The sequence below is a fragment of the Plecotus auritus genome (assembly GCF_963455305.1).
Source record: "Plecotus auritus genome assembly, chromosome: 5".
Taxonomy (NCBI): Eukaryota; Metazoa; Chordata; class Mammalia; order Chiroptera; family Vespertilionidae; genus Plecotus; species Plecotus auritus.
Window position 1 is genome coordinate 81,263,410 of NC_137776.1, and position 20,649 is coordinate 81,284,058.

The 20,649-nt window shown below is 36.2% G+C and overlaps 1 protein-coding gene across 1 annotated transcript in view; it reads left to right on the forward strand.

The window, feature by feature from the left end:
• Positions 1-20,649, forward strand: part of ZRANB3 (zinc finger RANBP2-type containing 3) — a 273,693-nt gene that overhangs the window by 176,448 nt on the left and 76,596 nt on the right. The window contains exons 4-6 of the mRNA XM_080670095.1: positions 3,173-3,351; positions 4,710-4,941; positions 7,734-7,819. Coding sequence (XP_080526221.1) covers positions 3,173-3,351; positions 4,710-4,941; positions 7,734-7,819 — 497 coding nt within the window. The remainder of the gene's footprint in view (positions 1-3,172; positions 3,352-4,709; positions 4,942-7,733; positions 7,820-20,649) is intronic.

Here is a 20,649-nt window from a genome sequence, read left to right on the forward strand (position 1 = left end):
TTTTTCTCCCCATAGCTCCCCTCCACCCATTTCCCACCCCACCTTCTGCCCTTACCTCCCCCCCACTGTCCTCATCCATAGGTGTATGATTTTTGTCCATTCTCTTCATGAACCCCCCATACCCCTTTCCCCCTGAAAATTATCAGTCCACTCCCTTTCTATGCCCCTGATTCTATTATATTCACCAGATTATTCTGTTCCTCAGGTTTTTAATTCACTTGATTTTTAGGTTCGCTTGTTGATAGATTTGTATTTGTTGTTCATAATTTTTCTCTTTTTTCTTCTTCCTCTTCTTTAAGAATACCTTTCAGCATTTCATATAATACTGGTTTGGTGGTGATGAACTCCTTCAGCTTTTTCTTATCTGTGAAGCTCTTTATCTGCCCTTCAATTCTGAATGATAGCTTTGCTGGGTAGAGTAATCTTGGTTGTAGGTTCTTGCTATTCATCACATTGAAAATTTCTTGCCACTCCCGTCTGGCCTGCATAGCTTCTGTTGAGAAGTCAGCTGACAGTCGTATGGGTGCTCCCTTGTAGGTAATTAACTGTTTTTCTCTTGCTGCTTTTAATATTCTCTCTTTGTCTTTTGCTCTTGGCATTTTAATTATGATGTGTCTTGGCGTGGTCCTCTTTGGATTCCTTTTGTTTGGGGTTCTGTGGGCTTCCTGGACTTGTAAGTCTATTTCTTTCACCAGGTGGGGGAAGTTTTCGGTCATTATTTCTTCAAATAGGTTTTCAGTATCTTGCTCTCTCTCTTCTTCTGGCACCCCCATAATTCTGATGTTGGTACGCTTGAAGTTGTCCCAGAGTCTTCTTACATTATCTTCAAATTTTGGATTTTTTTTTTTTGCTTTTTGCTTTTTCGGTTGAGTGTTTTTTGCTTCTTTGTATTTCAATTCTTTGACTTGATTCTTGTGTTCCTCTATTCTGTTTCTGGGTCTCTGTATAATATTTTTTATTTCAGTCAGTGTATGTTTAATTTCTAGTTGGTCCTTTTTCATATCTTCGAGGGTCTCGTTATATTTATCGGCCTTTTCTAGGATATTCTTAAAAAGTCTTATAACCGTGGTTTTGAATTCTATATCCAGTCGTTTGTTTTCCTCCATTTCTTTCGTTTGTGATCTGATTCTTTGACCCCGCATTTTCACTGATTCCCTGAGTTGGTAAGGTAGATATTTGTGCTAGGTTTCCAATATGGCCCAGTGGGTCTGCTTTCCCAGTTAACCTGAGGTGGACACTCTTGGTGCACCCCTTTGTGGACTGTGTGTACAGCCTTGTTGTAATTAAGTCTTTATTGTTGTTGGTATCACTGGGAAGAATTGACCTCCGGGCCAGTTGGCTGTAAGGATCAGCTGTGTCTATGCTGGGAGAAGTTTGGTGCTGGAGACAGCCTTATAGGATTAGACTTGCCAAATTGCAATAGCCTCTGTGCTCAGCTTGGATGGGGTGGAGTCTCAGTCTTGGCTTCCTGTCAGCCTTGCCCTTGCGTGCATGTGTGCTTTCAGTCCTCTGCCTTCCCCAGCTCGAGTCTCCGCCCGAGAGTCCAGACTCCCCCCACAAGAGCGTGGGTCCCCAGGGGCTCGCCTGGAACTGGGGTTCACTGCAGTCAGAACTGGGGCTCAGTGCAGTCAGAATCCTCTGACTCCCTTCCACTAGGGAAAGCCTGTGGCAACCTCCGCAGCCTTAGTGCGCACTGGCCCGCGTGCGCCTTCAGACTTCTGCCTTTCCCAGCTCGAGTCTCCGCCCGAGAGTCCAGACTCCCCCCGTAAGAGCGTGGGTCCCCAGGGGTTCGCCCGGAACTGGGGTTCAGTGCAGTCAGAACTGGGGTTCAGTGCGGTCGGAGGCTTCCTTCCCCCTTCCGCCAGAGAAAGTCAGCCTGGCTCTCAGCCGCCCTTCCTCTCTGCGCGCACAAAGCCCCTTTGCCGTACCTCCAATTCTCTGTGAGCTTTTCTTTCCTTCTAGTTGTAGAATTTTCACTCAGCCAGCTTTCCTGTGGTTCTGGATGGTGTCCGTTCTGTCTTTTAGTTGTAGTTTTGAAATTGTTGTGCGAGGCAGCAGTTTAGGTGTTTACCTATGCCGCCATCTTGGTTTCTCCCATTGTCTATTCTTGTATTCAACACATTATCTCCTTAAATTAACCCTTCCATTGGTTAAACTCGAGACTTTTTGGCTTGGGAACTATTTTTTTTTAAGATGTCTCCTTATTTTGTAATTGATACTTAATATTTTAAGTTTAATAGTTTAGTTCTTAAAAGTCAATCATAATTTTTATGTTATTAGGAAAGTGTATGATAAGATAATTTTCCAAACCTAATAAAATAGTACATTCATAGCTTACAGAATTGGCTTTCCCTTCTTCCTCAGCTGCGTAGATGCATCACTGATTGTTCAGTTCTTTCTATTCTTAACGCCATAAGCTGAGTTGAAACAGGCTGCTTATACCTGGTTCTATCAGAGACAGCTGCTCTGTCTAGCTCCCAAACTATGTATATTGTGCCATTGGGACATGAAGAGAAAAATATCAGAAAGGAAAAAAACTTGTAAAAGACCTAAAAATCCTGCATATTTATTGTCCTTAAGTCCTCAGCCATCTCTTAAACTGCAATGCACAGGATGAGGCCTTTATAAACATTCATCTAGTAACTAATTTTTAAGTGGTACAGATTAGAGATGGGGCAATGTGCTATAAGAGTGAAACCATCAAGTAGGAGGACACCAGACACCTGGGTCCCAGACATCATGCTAGTTTTGCAACCAGTTAAGTGTTAAGATGAACAAATAATTTAACTACTCTGTGCTTACTTTCCCTGTAAAATTACAGGATTTAGAGCTTATTTTAGCTTTGAAATAACATGATTTTGTAGAGGAGAAATTATAAATGGTAACATAAATCTTTATAAAATTAAGTTATATGAAACCAGTATACTAATATTTTTAAGTAGGGGTCATTTTGTCTCTAAGTTCAATCACAAATGGTTTGAAAACAATATAATTTTTCTAATGGCTTTTAACTGTCATCATAATCTTGGACATTTAATTAACTGTAATATAATTGAATTTACATTTGAAAATTATTTTGATAATAATACTCTTAAATAAAATATTTTCTTTCAAAATATTTTAGCCTTCATATTTGTTTATCTGCCTATCTATTTATTTATTTTCAATTTAGATGGGTCTAGGAAAGACAATCCAGGCAATTGCCATCGCTTACTTCTATAAGGAGGAATGGCCTCTTTTAATAGTGGTCCCTTCATCTCTGAGGTACCCTTGGACAGAAGAAATAGAGAAATGGATCCCAGAGCTAGATCCAGAAGAAATAAGTGTTATTCAGAATAAAACTGATGTTGGGTAAGAACAACTTTCTAATATTTATGGGGGAAAAGTGCCAAAATTGGTATATATTAAATAAGTCTGTATATTAAGTATATTTATGCAGGGCTGAAAATGCAGTTGTCATTATGAAAAAAAAAAGTGATTTCTCTGTTGGTACTGGCTATTTAGGAGCCCTTCCTTTTATATTAGAGGGTAGAGAACTGCAGAAGATTGACTCTCTCCTATATCATCACTGGTGATACATAGAAAGTGCAAAATGACATGTTTTATTTTCAATGCATTTATTTGTCTAATTATTTAATTTTACAAACTCCTTAGTATCATAGCACTGTACATACAAAAATGAATAAGACACATCCCCTGCCCTTACCTATATTATTTATATATATAAAAGCCTAAGTGACAGTCCCACCGATAGCTATGATGCACATGACCACCAAGGGGCAGACATTCAACGCAGGATCTGCCGAGCTTCAGTGACTTGGCAGCTGCAGTTCTTGGGTGACACACCTGGCACCAGAGAGGAGGGAGCCCGATTCCTGGGTGCATCACCCGAGAACCACCCTCTCGCAATCCAGGACCCGTCAGGGGATGTCATAGAGCCGGTTTCAGCCTGATCCCTGCAGGTCAGGCTGAGGCACCCCACCGGTGCGCAAATCCATGCACTGGGACTCTAGTGATATAATAAGGGGGATAAATATGTAAATAAATAATTTCATTATAGTATGATAAAGAATATTATAGATATATGAATTAGAGATAGTTCCAAAGATCAGGGATCACTTTAGTCCAATGTTTCTCCACATGAGGTGGTACCCCATCTTTTCCCTATACTTTGTCGACCTAGGGCCAGGGCATTTCATTGTCATTGTGACAGGGAATCTACTGGCCTTTAATGGGAAGGTCCAGGAATGTGAGATGCCCTTCAGGGTGCTAGACAGCCCTGAGTACTAAGTATTGTCCTGCTCAAAATCTTGGGAGCACCTGGCTTAAGAAACTGCTATCTTGTTTGTGGGAAGGCTTCCTTGAACAGCTGACTAATATTTGAGTATCCACTTTCTTCATGATCACAGGTGCATGAAAGCAAATGTTCTCACAAAGTTATTTTCTTATCCTAGTAAAATATGGCATGCTGGATGTCAACTCTTCCAAAGAGCATTTAACAAAATAAAGTTAGATTTGATTAACCAAATTTTAAATTTTGGATTGGGGTTTATTATATTTAAAGACTATAAAGTCTTAAGAGAAATTGGGTTTCAGTGGTGGTACCATCTGCTCTTATTTTTCCTTGTGTTTCTTCCCAAGAGTTGTATTGTTTATGATAAATTGGTTACTGAAATAGTATTTTTAAAGTACATGGATTTCTTTTCTAGGAGAATATCGACCAGCAAAGTGACGGTTCTGGGTTATGGTCTCTTAACAACAGATGCAGAGACTTTGATAGATGCGCTGAACACTCAGAACTTCAGCGTAGTGATAGTGGATGAATCACACTACATGAAGTCCAGAAACGCAACTCGCAGCAAGGTTTTATTGCCAATAGTACAGAAAGCCAAACGAGCCATTCTTCTGACGGGAACTCCTGCTTTGGGAAGGCCTGAAGAGGTATTAAAATCCTTATACTTGGGCTTAAAAAACAAACAAAAACAACCTAGAAAACAGAATCAGTCACCTGTGAAATGTTAAATTAGATGCCTCAGATGCCAAAAGAGCACTTTGGGAATTTCTAGACTGCTCTTAATGATTAAATATATCTTTTACTGTGACTTTTATCTAGTTACATGTGATCCTTAGCCATGCTTGTGAGTATCTGCTATAAAATACACACACAGTTTTTACCTGTATTATAAGGTTTTCATGTTTAATAGAAATTTATAAATAACACTTGTGTTATTCTGGTTGTTCTGTGGCCTTAATCTTCATTTTATCCAGTCTATTTTACATTATAAGCTCCTTAGGATTGGAGTTGAATCAACTTTGTATCTTTTATAAAGATATATCTTTATACATTTTATACAGTATTGCATAACCTCTTTCTGTTTCTTTTTCACTTTAAGATCAATGTTTGGGAAGGTAGAGAATTTAGGTGTAGACCAAATAGAGTATCTAATTAGAATGGTGGAATCAAGCATTTGTTTGATGGCCGATTTAGCTTTTACTATTGTGAGAGGCAGTTAGGGTATGGAGTGATTAAAGGGTTGGGAAGAAGAAATAATGGGTGGAACTCTTATGAGTCTAAGGATTATTGTAACCCAGGGAAGCCCTGTCTATTAAAGCATTTATCTTAAACCCACATATTTCAATTTTTAAAATATACCCTACAAATCCTTCCAAAAGAAATACAGATACATGGATGGATAGATGATTGATAAATGTAGATGTAGTACATATACCTTCACCTACATGTACTAGTATATTTTATATATGCACACATACACATGCAGACCTACATTGTCATTAATTTTTGTAATTGCATAAAAGCTAGAAACAGCCTATATACCCATTAATAGGAGACTGTTCAAACATTTTACAGTATAGCCCAGGTGGCATGGCGCAGTGGCAGGAGGTCACGGTTCAATTCCTGATCAGGGCACTTGCCTGGGTTGTGGGCTCCATCCCAGTGAATGGCATGCAGGAGGCAGCCAATCAATGATTCTCACTCATCATTGATGTTTCTATCTCTCTCTCCCTCTCCATTCCTCTCTAAAATCAATAAAATCAATTAAAAATATATTTTTTTAAATTAATTTATTTATTTTTTATTGTTTGAAGTATTACAAATAGTAGTACATATGCCTCCTTTTTTTTTCCCCATTGACCTCCCCCCGACCTCCCTACCCCCCAGTACATGCCTTTACCTGTCTCTCCCCCCACCCCCGCCCCAGTGTCTTGTATCCATTGGTTATGCTTATATGCCTGCATACAAGTCCTTCGGTTGATCTCTTACATCCCACACCCCCAACCTCCCCTGCCTTCCCGCTGTAGTTTGACAGTCTGTTCAATGCTTCTTTGCCTCTGTATCTATTTTTTCCCCATTTCTTTCCTTTAAAAAATCTTGCCTCTGCAGACTAGAAATAAACATATAATAACAAAAAATGTTTGAGTCGCAATTTCAGTGTCCAACAGTTCTGAGTCCCCGTTTCAATGTCAAACAGTTTCTTATGTGTACATGTCAGCAATGATATCTGGATGGTGGGCACATGGTGGCAATGCAGGTCCGACCCTCTCTGGTTTGGTCCTAGGCAACCTGCTGCAACGCACAGCTGCTGACTGCTAGTGTGGCAAGGCGTCGTCAGCGTCTTCCATCTCTGGACTGTTTCTCCTCTTGTCTTCGTGGTTGGAGCAGACCTGTCAATTCCTCTCTGTTGTAGGAATCCACATGGTCTTGGAGTTGTTTTCTGAAAATATACAAACATATTCTCGACCAAAAGTTAATAAAGGAATCTCTTCTATATAATTGATTTGGGATCCTTTTTATTTTTGCCCAAACGATTTTCCTTTGTCTTATTTAGACACTATGTGTGTTTTTCATGGGTGTCTTGCTGTTAGCATTACAAATGAAAATTAATTTTGTAAAGTAAAAATTTTCTAGATGTAATTTACTTATAGGATATTTTTCCTTACATGATATTACCCTACTACCCCCCCTTTTTTTGATTAATGGAGGCTTTTGTAAATTTTATAATGCAGTTTTGATAACTTTAAATTTTAATTTTTTGCACAAAAATATGACTGCTTTAGGTTCATTGCATGTTCAGGAATTTTACCATGAGATGAACTACCAACAGAAATTTTAGTTACTACTTTAGGAACAGCTTTTTGTCCAGTACAATTAAATTTTCTTGAATATTCACTTATTTCAATTAGCCTATTTAAATTAATCTGAAAACTTGATTATTATTTTACTGTCAAATTTAATACTCTACCAACAATCTTAGTTTACCCTGTAAATATTAGTGGAATAAAAATTTTTTAAAATAAACATTTTACAGTACATCTACACAATGGGTTGCTGTGTAACTTTAAACAGTGCATTATTATTATAATACATTGCTCAGAATTTTAAAAACTAAGTAAAAAAACAATATATATGTGCATTAATGTCTAAGACATGTTTGGGGGGGACAAATGTATAATATGATCCTATTCATGTGAATGAAAGAGAATATGTACATATACTTATGTAGACATAGAAAATGCATAAATGTATGTTTAACAAAAGGATGGCAGTTATCCCTGAAGAACAGGATGGCAGGAATGGGGGGTGGTGGGGAAGGAGGGACCTTGAGGAAGGAGAAGTAGATTTCCTTTTTTACTTTTTATTAACTGGATTTGTCATTGTAATAATAATTGACTAATAATATTTCAACATATTGAGAACACTTGCATTGTTGCAGCTCTTTATGCAGATTGAAGCTCTCTTTCCACAAAAATTTGGAACATGGACTGAATATGCCAAAAGATACTGTAATGCACATGTCAGGTAAGACAAACTATTTTCTATAAACTTTAATCCTCAGATATTTACTGTGCACATGCAGCTTGATTAGTCATTCCTTGTTCCAGTGTTTTTCAAACTTGTGGAATAATTTCTTCAAGTAAAATCTTATGTATGTGATGACCTATGTATGAAATTTAAAAAAGGAGTAGAAATGACAATTTTTCTTTATTTTTAACCTTCCACTTTATTTTTGGAATGATTTTTTTTTTTGTATTGACTAGCTGAGCATGCACATTATGGGAAAGTGACAGACAGCCATTTCCCTTTCCAGGTAACCAGTGTTGGCAGTTTCTTGTGTATTCTTCTGGAGGTACTCTATGCATGAAAAAGCACACATGATTATATATATACACACAATAGTAGTTCATTTTATTTCTACATATATAGTAGTATAATCTACACACTGTTCTGCAGTTTGCTGTCTTCATCTAATGTATTGGAGATTCTTCCAATCAGCTACTACTGAAAGAGCTTTGGCATTATTTTTAAATAGTGCTTGTGTTCCACTGATTGTATGCACTATATTTTATTTATCTAGCCTACTGCTAATCAGCATTTGTTTGTGATATATAGCTATTGCATACAATGCAGCAATGAATAACTTGCACATGGCGAGAGGCAGTATAGTGGCAAAGAGCATGGGAGACTAGAGGAGACCAGCAGTGTTTTATTTTCACTTCCAGTGTTTACCAGATATTTATGTTAGGAAAGTACCTTTACCTCCCTATACCTTAGTTTCTTCAGGTCTAAAAACAGAGAATGATATTTCTGCCTCAGAGTTATTATGAAACTGACATGAGCTAATATTTATAAAGGGCTTGAACAGTGACTGGCACATAGTGAGAACACAATATAATTATTAGCTATTTTAATATTTCATGTCACACACAGGAATAAGTCAGTAAGATAAATTTATACAAGTGGAATTGCTGGTAAAAAGGCCATGTGCATTTTTATATTCTTATATATTTTTTTGACAAATTATTCTCCACACAAGTTATACCAATTGATATTCCCACCAGCAGGAAGATTGTTTCCCCACACTTTGCCAACATGTTCTAATATAAAATGTTTTATCTTGCTAATGTGATCTGAGAGTAGTTTTAATGCATATTTGTTGTCTTATGTTATTAAATGTAGTCAAGAATTTTTTCATACATGTGAAAGTCATTTGTACTCTTTTTTGGTTGTTTATGTTCTTTGCCCTTCATTCTACTAAATTTATTGACTTTTTTATGTTGATATACTGTAAATCTTCGCATAATATAAAAATTGGCTCTTTGTGATATGAGTTCCTCAGACAAGATAGTACAACAAAAAAGAAAACAAGGACCTTTTCTACCAAAGACTGTAAATGTAGAAATCTTCAATATTAGTATAACCCAGAAACTAATTAAATGGCCCAGTATACTAACCATATGCAAATGGAATTTTTATAAGGAATGCAAGCATAGTTTAATATTAGGAAATGTATTAATGTAATTTACCATGCTAACAACTCAGGAAAAAACTTTATCTTCTCCATATATGCTGAGAAGTAATTTGATGGAATTCAGCATCCATTCTTGATTACATATAGTCTTTAATAATAAATTTAAGGTGTATATATGTGAGTGTAATTATAACTGTATATACATATATGCAATATATATGTTTATGTATATGTGTGCGTGTATGTTAAAAGCCCAAAGCCACCATCACATGAAAAACTAAAATAAAGGCAAGGATGTTCACCGTGACCACAATTTACCTTTATTTTAGAGGCACTATCAGTTAAGTTACTCAAAAGAAAAATAAGAGGTAAATACTGGAAAGAAAAAAGCAAAATTATCATTATTTGCCACTGATATTATTCATTTGCAAGACCTGAAAGGATCAGCTGAAAAATGTTCAAAACAAAAAAAAATTCATTAAGGTGTCCTAGCACAAAGTTGCTGTTAAAAATTCAGTCTTTCTCTACCTAAATAATAAATAGTTTTAAGATACAATGCCAAATAGGCATGATATCAGATATTGTTGGCAAGCCCTTACTCACAATTCCTGCAGACTATAAATGTCAAAGTTTGCCTACATAAGCAAACACTAACTGGATTAGGACTTGTCATACAACAGCAGAAGTGTATGCCTGTTCCTTTCTTGGTTATTAATACCAAAGTTGTTTCAAAGAAAAGATTATCTTTATGAAGTGCTTTATGATTAGAAGATTGTGGGCTATTTCCTGTTTACTAGAGAGAGCCATTTCAAGATTATTATCGTGCTTCTCAAATGACATTTTCTTCCAGATTCCATTTCAAAAGTTTTATGTTATTCCTTTACTTCTTTACTTTGAAAGCACTATGACTTCATAGATTCTGATTCAAATCAAGTCACTTCCTGGCATTCTAAGTTAGTCTGTGGAATGCTAATTTTCCCCCATAATGTTTTGATTCTATGAAGGTGTCATTTTCACACTATAATTTTGCAGAAAGCAAATTATGGTTAGTTATTCAGTTCTAGACTCATTTCATATTTGAAATGTCACGACTGCATTCAAAATAAAGTTAAGTGAAGCTTGGGCAAAAATATAACTTTGCCATTATAAAGTTTATTAAAAAAATAAGTGATAACAAACAAATATGCTAATGTGAATGTGGTTTGGAGAAGTCTAGGTATAGGTAACCCCCTTTGATTTGAGAGGCACAGAGAGAAAGTATTACTCAACCAGAACATCCCATATCCAAAGATCCCTTACATCATTCACTCTACTAGGTTATATTTAGAGGAAGCTATAAATACAAATATGACTTGGAAAAGGCAGCACATTCAGTTGTCAGCCATTAGCACTTAGATCACCCAGCCCCCTCTGTCATTTTGCAGACATCTGCTGAGCTTAATGGCTTGCCCTGGATCTGACTTCCTCTTACTTTTTCACTGAGAAAGTAAGAAAGTCTTAGGGAATGGTAACTTCAATCAGTGTCCTTTTACATAGAAAAGAGGTCACATAGCTAATCCAGCCAAGCACTCTGTTATCAGCAGTCACCTTCAAGAGCCACACTGTGGGAGGACATACTTGCCCTCCCTGATGACATGCTTGAAGGTTAAGAATATCCCAGAATATCTTTATAGCCATTTATCAAATTTTCCTAAACTTTCTCTATCACTGTTATTTTGTGCTGGATTCACCTCATAGGAGAAATAGTTGTTTAAATTTTTATGAGAGGGAAAATTCTGGGTAGTAATACATATTAAATATATTTAAAGCCTTTCCCCAAAAGTGTTAATTAACAGGTCATTGTCAGCTTCAAGAAATGTCTCTTATGAAATTGCACAGTTCTTTGTCCTCAGCACTGTCACATTTAATTCTCATCCATGGCTAAATAGAGGTCAGGTCTATTCTTTTGCAAATGGTTCAAATCTGGGAGAAATAGTTAATATCCTATATGGCAGAGACAAGTTTGAAAAATAATTAGATAAAAATTAATAGCATAAATTCTGCACTTATGCTTAGAAAGTCTGTTTTGTGTGGAAGGGATTTGAGAAATTCCCACCTATTATTAGTAGTTCAGTTCAAAAAGATTTATGGTTTTGAATAACCCTACACTAAATGGAAGTCAACTGTCTGTCATAACTGATAAAAATAAAGTAATATTAAGACACATTGATTAAAGAAACAGAGTAAAGCCTGGCTCTACTCCACTCATTGATTAGAGTACATCTGTATTATGGTTTAATTTTGAATTAATCCATTCATCCAAAAATATTTATAGGTTATCTATTATATACGATGCCATATGCTGGGCATCAAATATGCATTCAGTAGCAAGACTCAATGGTCCTAACCTTCACTGAGTTTTTAATTCAGCTAAGTAGGAAATTATAGTTGTGATAAGTCATAAAAGGGAAGTGAAGGATGCTCTGGCAGAGTTTAGCAGAGAGAACTGATCAAGTACAAAGGACAGAAGGAAGCATCTTGCCAGTGATAGATCCATATTTGCATTCCAGGAAGATGCTTTGAGGAACTAAGAGAAATCTGGTTCAGTTGAATATTCTTGAGCTGATGGTGTCTTGGTCAGAGTCTTGTCCTTGATCATAATAGCAGTAAGAAGCATTGGAGAGGGTTTTGTTTTGTGTTTTAATTTCCAGTATTGTGGGGATTTTAATTGTAATAAAATATGCATAAGAAAATTTACTGTTTTAACTATTTTTAAGTGTAGAGTTCAGTGACATTAAGTACATTCACGTTGTGCAAACACCACCATCTCCAGAACTCTTTCATCATCCCAAACTGAAACTCTGTGCCCATGAAATAATAACTCTTTAGTTACCCCCACCTAGCCCACGCATTGTGGGATTTTAAAGCATGAAAAGGACGTACATGATTATATTTACTAGTTTTGTTTGTTATTTTGGGGGGCAATATTTTGCATGGTTCAAAATTCCAAACCAATAGTACTGAGTATTTACTTTGAAAAATCTCTTTCACCCCATTTTCCCTCCTTTTAAGCAACTGTATGTAGTTTTTTATTTTCTATATTTAGTTTTTTATCTTCCCACAGAAATTGTGTGCATTTTCAAGCAAATGTACATAAGTGGTAGTATATTAAAAACATAAATGTGCCCTAACCGGTTGGCTCAGTGGATAGAGCGTCGGCCTGTGGACTGAAAGGTCCCAGGTTCGATTCCGGTCAAGGGCATATACCTTGGTTGTGGGCGCATCCAAAGTAGGAGGTGTGCAGGAGGCAGCTGATCGATGTTTCTCTCTCATCGATGTTTCTAACTCTCTATCCCTCTCCCTTCCTCTCTGTAAAAAAATCAATAAAATATATTTTAAAAAAAATAAAAAATAAATGTTGTTTTGTACTGTCTTTATTTATTCTTTTTTTGTATATATAAATAACTTCATCCTTTTTATGGCTGCATGGTATTATTGAGAATATATAATAGTTTCTGAGGTGGTGGGAAATTTAGGGAATTTGAATATGGTGATTTTTATCTTCTCTGTGAAATGGGAAGGACAGTCATGTGTTCAGAGAAATGGAAAAAATAGAGGGTTAAAAGTTTGATGAATGTTGACATGGTTTGAAATTTTGCTTAATGGGAGAATGAGGTAACACGACTAGTGTTTTAGAATTGGTAACAGCACTGAGTAACCACTTGAGATTAGTAATTCTAGATTTATAGAGGAAGCAGTATTTTCTAAGGTACAATTTCCCCAGCAACACCCAGCAGCCTAGTTACAGGCTTGGAGAAGGCGCCATTGAAGATTTCCCCCCCATGTGCTTCTGATGCATAGACTGTGAAATTATGTTATATAGATCATAACAATACTAATGTATGGACTCAGAGATCAAAACAAGGTGAGGATGGGTGTGAAGACAGGAAGGAATTTGTGGATATGATGAAAGTGGAGCAGTCAGTTGACCATAGGTCCTGATGAAATAGTAAAGATATAGTGGGTATAAATGAAAAGGTGGACTAATTTGAATTTATCAGGTAGAGCTACTTTTCAGCACTGTTTATAGCTGTGGGAGTGGAATGAATGGTTGGAATAAATTTTAGAAGGTCATTGGAGGAAAGGAATACAAGGAATTGAGAGAGAACTATAAGTCCTATTTTAAGAAGCATGTTAACAGGTGAAAACATATCTGGGAGAGGGTGACTTCATATTCAGCTATGAGGGGATTTCATATTCAGCTGAACAAATACCTAATATTATTGATTGCCTGCTATATTTAAGACATTATTTCTGAGATGCTGGCAATAGAATGATGAGAAAGACATAGTGCCTGATCTTAGAAAGCCTATAGGAATTAAAAAAAAAAAAAAAAGATCTAGAGATCTAGAGGGAGCCTGTCTTTAAATATTTAAAGATCTGTCATTTTGAAGGAATTAGACTTTTGTCTTTGTGGCCTCAGAGGGCAAAGCTGTTATTTGAAACTTAATAGGCAAGTAGATTTTAGTAATATGAGTAAGAACTTATAAAATATACATACTTATATATATGTACTTTTAAAAATAAAAATAATATGACACTATAACAATAAAACTGGAAAGGAAAAATATCATAATCTAACTATAGTAACCAGTAAATTATTTTCATTTTTTCTTTATGTCTACCTTGTCTGTAGATCTAATAATTTTTACATGGTTTTAATAGAGCCTGATTGTAATGCTATCATCTGCTAATTTCACTTAGCATCACCCTGTCCCATGCTTTAAAATCATCTTTATAAGTTTATTGCCTTTATTTTTACTAATTTATATGATAGTTTACTGCTTTTGGGGAAATCATTTGTATTTACTTTAATAAATCAAAGAGAAAAAATTTTTAATTGGAAAAAAATCAACTAGAATTGCACAGTTCAGAGACAGTGTTTTGATAACTTGCCCTCTAGGTAGCTTCTCTGCTGAGGGACATAAAGATAGATGATTGATAGATAGATAGATAGATAGATAGATAGATAGATAGATAGACAATTGTATCTAAATAGAGCCATATTATACATATTCTTCTATGTAGCACTACTTTTAGGATATCTTCTATATAAATAACTAAAATATATCATTTTCATGGGCTACATGATATTACCTTTTATATATAAGATAGTGTGCCATGTATTTTAGATGTATTATCTAGAATAAACAGATTTGGAAAGGTTAAGTAACTTGTCCAGATCACAAAACTAAAAGGTAAAAGAGCAGTAATTAAACCCCCCTTGACACCACCTTCCTTCCATTCTCTTTCCAGTGTTTGAATTATTTGGTAGTTCAGTGTCCATGTTTATATTGACCGAATAAATAGAATAAACGGATTAAATAAATTTACATTCTCTAATGAATCAAGTAATTGACTTTTTTTCTTGGTTGACTTTTAATCTTATAATTATTTCTCCCCCCTCTCCCCCTGACCCAATCTTTTGGTTTTCTATATAGCCAACTGTTCTGTCAACTTCCAAAAGGTCTTACAAGCACATAAATAATCTTTTTTCTTTTTCCTGGAGGCCTCCCATCCCATAGCCTTCTGTTCTACTCCAGTCTGGATGGTTTTTCTTTAGGTACTAGAGGCCTGGTACACGAAATTAGTGCATGGGTGGGGTTCCTAGGCCTGGCTGGCAATCAGGGTCAGTCGGGGCCTTCTGGCTGCCAGCAGGGGCCTCCCTTCCCCGGCTGCCTGCTGCCTGCTGGCGCCTTCCTTCATTCTGCACTGCCCCCTGGTGGTCATCGCACGTCATAGCGAGCCATAGAACTCCTGGTCTCCTGGCGAACTCCCATGGGGACACTTTGCATATTAGCTTTTTATATATATAGATGGTGAAGAGCCATCATCCTGTGTTTTCTGTTGCCATTTACTCTATTAGATTCCCAAATTCCTAAATTCCATCACTTTTTTTCTTAATTTATTTTCTGGTCTTCTTTTTAATACTTTATTACGGAAAAATTTCAATATGTTCAAAGTAGACAGAATAGTATAATGACCCCCTCCCAACCCCAATGTACTCTTCTTCATCAGCTTTGACATTTATCAACACATGACCACTCTTGGTTTACCTATACTCCCATCTACCCTCACTACCCTGTGTTGTTTGGAAAAAAAGCCTAGATATCCCATTTTGTGCATAAAGTATTTCAGTACATATCTCTAAATAGTAAGGACTCATTAAAAAAGTTATAATACCTTTATCATGCTTAAACAATTAAAATTAATAATAATTTCTTAATATTTTAAGAATATAGTAAATGTTCAAATTTCCAGTTATCTTGTGAATGTCATAAATTTGTAGTTCTTTTTTTAAATTTTTTCCCCATAGTTTGTTTGAACCAGTACCTAAAATAAGACTCATGCATTATAAGTGATAAATATCTCTTATGTCTCTCTTAATCTCTGGATTTAGTCTCTTAATCTTTTCTATTTCCTTGCTTTATTCATTTATTTTAATTTTCTGAATAAGATAAGTTACTGTAGTCTGGATTTTGCAGTTTGTGTGGTGCTGTTTAACATGCTCCTTTTTTGTTGTTGTCTTTCCCTCCATCCCCACTTTGCTAAAAGTTTTTCTCATAAATGGGTGCTAGATTTTATCAAATGCTTTTTCCTGAATCTATTGATATGAGCATGTGATTTTATCCTTCATTTAATTTATGTGATGTATCACATTTATTGATTTATGAATATTGTACTAGCCTTGCAATCCCACTTGATCTATTCAAAGGAAAAAATAAGTCAACAGAAACTCTTGAAAAAGATCTGATGACAGATCTCATAGGAAAAGACTAAAACAGTTGTCTTAAAGATGCTCAAAGAACTGAAGGAAGATGTGGAGAAAGTTAAAAAAAATAAAAGAAGATGTGTAAACATAATGGAAATAATAATAAAGAGATAGAAACCAAATTTTAAAATGTAATTCTGAAGATGAAAAGTACAATAATTGAAATGAAAAATGCACTAGAAGGAATAAAGGGAATCAAAGGCAAACAGAAGTAAGAATCAGAGAACTCAAAGATAGGACCATAGAAATTTTCCAGTCTATGGGACAGAAAGAAAAAAGCATGCGAAGTGACAACCTAAGGGACCTGTATAAATCATCAAACCAATCAACACATGTCTGTTGGGAGTCTTAGGAGAAGAGAGTAAGGGGCTGAGAGAATAGTTTAAGAAATAAGTTCTGAAAGATTCCCAAATTTGTCAAAGACATATTTATAACATCCAAGAAGCTCAATGAGCTCTAAATAAGATGAACTCAAAGTGACCCACACTGAGATACTAAAATCAAATCTTCAAAAGACAAAAAGAATCTTGAAAGCAACAAGAGAGAAGCTCATCATATACAAGGGACACTCAAAAAGATTAGCAGCAGGTCTCTTATCAGAAACTTTGGAGTCCAGAAGGCAGTGGGCTGATATGATCCAGCAATTTCAATTCTGGGTATATACTCAAAAGAATTGAAAACACGGACTTGAAGAAATATTTGTGCACCTATGTTCATAGCAGCATAATTCACAATAGCTAAATTGTGGAAGCAACGTAAATGTTCATCAAAACAGATAAAGAGATAAGCAAATTGTAGTTTATACATACAATGGAATATTATTCAGCCTTAAAAAGGAAGGAAATTCTGACATATGCTTCAACATGAATGAACCTTACGGACATTACACTAAATGCAATAAGCCAATCTCCAAAAGACAAACGCTGTATGCTTCCATTTATATGAGGTACTTAGAGTATTCAAAATCATAGAGACAGAAAATAGAATGGTAGTTGCCAGGATTGGGGGTATGGAACAATGAGGAGTTATTGTTTAATGGGTATGGCATTTCAGTTTAAAAGGTGAAAAGAGTTATGGAGATGAATTGTGGTGATGGTTGTACAACTTTATGAATGTATTTAATACTGCTGAAATGTACACTTAAAATGCTTAAGATGGTAAATTTTATGTTATGTCTATACATCAAAATTTAAAAATTGAAAAAAATTAAATATGACTGTAAATACAAAACATAAAACTATAAAAAATTTTAAAGCAAATAAAGAAGAAAATCTTTGTGACCTTGGGTTAGGCAGATGTTTTTATATAGAATACAAAAAAAAAAAAAAAAAAAACAACAAAAAAAAACACATGAACCATAAAAGACAAAAGTGCTCTTACTTCAAAACTGAAAAGGTCTCTTCCAAAGACACTGTTAAGAGAATGAATGTACAAGCCACAGACTACTATAAAATTTTGTAAAGCACATACTAGTATTTGATCAAATATGGGCTTTACATGACAAAATATCTGTCAACAGATAAATAGATAAACAAAATGTGGTATATTCACACGAATATTTTTGAGCCTTAAAAAGATATATAAAATTCATATATATATTCACAAATATATAAATTTTAAAATATATAAGAGGAATTTATTACAAATATATGAAGCCCTGGCCAGTGTGGCTCAGTTAGTTAGAGTATCATCCCATACACTGAAAGGTTTGTGGTTTGATTCCTAATCAGAGCACATACCTAGGTTGCAGGTTTGATCCCTGGTCAGGGCATGTACAGGAAGGTAATTGATCAGTGTTTCTCTTTCTCTCTCTCTCCCCCCAATTAATAAGCATGTCTTCAGGTGAGGATTATATATATATGTAATCTTTCAAAACTCAAAAATAGAACAAAAGACTTTTTAATGGTTGAAAGAGTTAGAGACATCATCTAAGGAGATATGTGGAGGTCAAATAAGCACTTTAAAAGATGCACAATGTCATTAGTCATTAGAGAAATGCTAGTTAAAACCACAATGAAATACTAGTACATATGCATTAGAATAGATAAAATTTTTACAAACTGATAATATCACATCATGGCAACAGTGCTGAACAACTGGAAGTCATTCACATTGCTGGTGGAATGCAGAATGATATAGGAACTTTGGAAAACAGTAAGCCAGTTTCTTATGAAGTTACACATACACTTACCATACAAACTAGCAGTCCCACTTTGGGTATTTAGACAAGATAAACATATGTTCACTCAAAAATCTGTATGGGCCCTGGCTGGTTTGACTCAGTGGATAGAGCGTCGGCCTGCAGACTGAAGGGTCCCAGGTTTGATTCTGGTCAAGGGCACATACCTTGGTTGCAAGCTCCTCCCCTGCCCAGGCCCTGATTGGGGCATGTACAGGAAACAACCAATCAATGTGTCTCTCACATCCATGTTTCTCTTTCTCTGTCTCTCCTCCCCGCCCCCACTCTCTCTAAAAATCAATGGGGGAAAAAAAGTTGGATAACAAGTATTGGTGAAGACCTGAAGAAGTCAAAACCCTTGAACACTGCTGGTTGGAATGTAAACAGGTCCAGCTGCTTTGAAAAACAATCTGGCACTTCTTGAAATGATCAAACAAAATTACCATATGACCTAGCCGTTCACTCTTAGGTATTTGCCTGAGAGGAATGAAAATATATGTCCACACAAAAATTTGCATATGTATGAGTGTTCATAGCATCATTATTCATAAAAGCCAAAAGTTAGAAACAATCAAAATATCTGTCAACAGATAGATAAACAAAATGTGGTATAGTCACACAATGGAATATTTTTGAGCCTTAAAAAGGGATAAAGTACTGATATACACTGAGTGGCCGGATTATTATGATCTCTGAACACATAATAATATGGCCACTCAATGAATATATATAATATATAATATATATATTAGAGGCCCGGTGCATGAATTCATGCATGGGTGGGGTCCGGCCAGCCTGGCCAGGGGGAGGGGACATGGGTGGTTGGCCGGCCTGCCTGCTGGTCGAACTCCTGGTCAAGGGGACAATTTGCATATTAGCTTTTTATTATATAGGTTATACATTGAGTGGCCAGATTATTATGCGCTCAGAGATCATAATAATCTGGCCACTTAGTGTATATGCTACAACACAGATGAACCTTGACAACATTATGCTAAGTGAAGAAAGCCAGTCACTATATACTAGTATAGTATACTATATGCTATATGCTATACACTACATACTGTGTGATTCCATGTATATGGAAGTTCAGAATAGGGAAATCTTTAATAGATTCGTAGTTGCTTAGGGATGGGAAGGCAGGACAGCAGTTAAGAGTGATAGCTAAAGGATATAGGAGTTCCTTTTTGAAATGATGAAAACATTCTAGTATTTACCATGGTGATGGTTGCACTATCTATGAATATATTAGAATTGTATACTTTAAATTGTACACTGAATTGTACACTATAAATGGGTGAATTATTTGGCATTATGAATTATTTATATATATAAAAGCCCAGCGACCAAACAGCAGAATGACTGGAGCGACCAATCGCTATGATGCGCACTGTGGCGGCTAACCGGCCCAATCTGGGCCCTGATCCGCTCCCCCCCCACAACCTCCCACCACCCCTCCCCTGGCTGGCCCCGCCCCTGATTGGCCTCCCCACCCCAATTGGGGGCAGGCCGGCCAGACCCCACTCGTGCACAAATTCTTGCACCAGGCCTCTAGTATCTTAATAAAGCTGTTAAATAAAACAGATTAGGATATTCCATAATATAGTAAGCATCAAATTGAATGGCAAGACACCAGTGTTTACAGGTGGCACCTCTTCCAGCCCCCTCCCCCTCTCATTTCCCTTTTGCACTCCAAACTTGGGGGAGGGGGCATCAGTGGCACTTTGTGCTGCCAACACTCTGTAGAGTCCTTGCCACCTCTAGTGGGAAAGAAAAGAGGCTGGGGGTGGTAGAAAGGATTTCCGAGTCTAAAGCATGGTTCATACTGGCTACTGTACTACTGAGAGGGGTAAAGAGACTGAGAGCAAAGGAAATTTTAAAAATTAAAACTAGGAGACCTCATCCTTCCAGGCCTGGGGCTGGCCTGTGAGATTAGATGCTCTGACTTCTTACCTGTTTCTGGAGCACAGCTGTTGGTGCCCTGCAGGAGGCAAGTGAGGCCTATGGTGGCCTGTTTGAGGGTACCTGTGTGCTGTCAGTGCTCATGCAGAACAGTTGTGCCATAAGACTTTGCCAAGCATGTTGTACAGCTACAGAATGTGTAGATGGAGAGTGTGCTTAAGAATCCATTTTAATTGCAAACATTTCATTCTCAACCACCTTCCCCCACCAAATCCAGTCTCTTTTCCCATCATTGGTAGTTCTGAATATTACATATTTTTACCATGAGGTCAAAATGTACCTAAGTATATGATTGTGAATAGTAAACTAGGTGGCAGAATTGAGTATTGGCAAATATTTTTTTCATTTTCATTAGTGTGTGTATTTTTAATGCAAAATGGGGCTATAAAACATTAAAGAAAGTAAAGACATTTCAGTGAACAAGTATC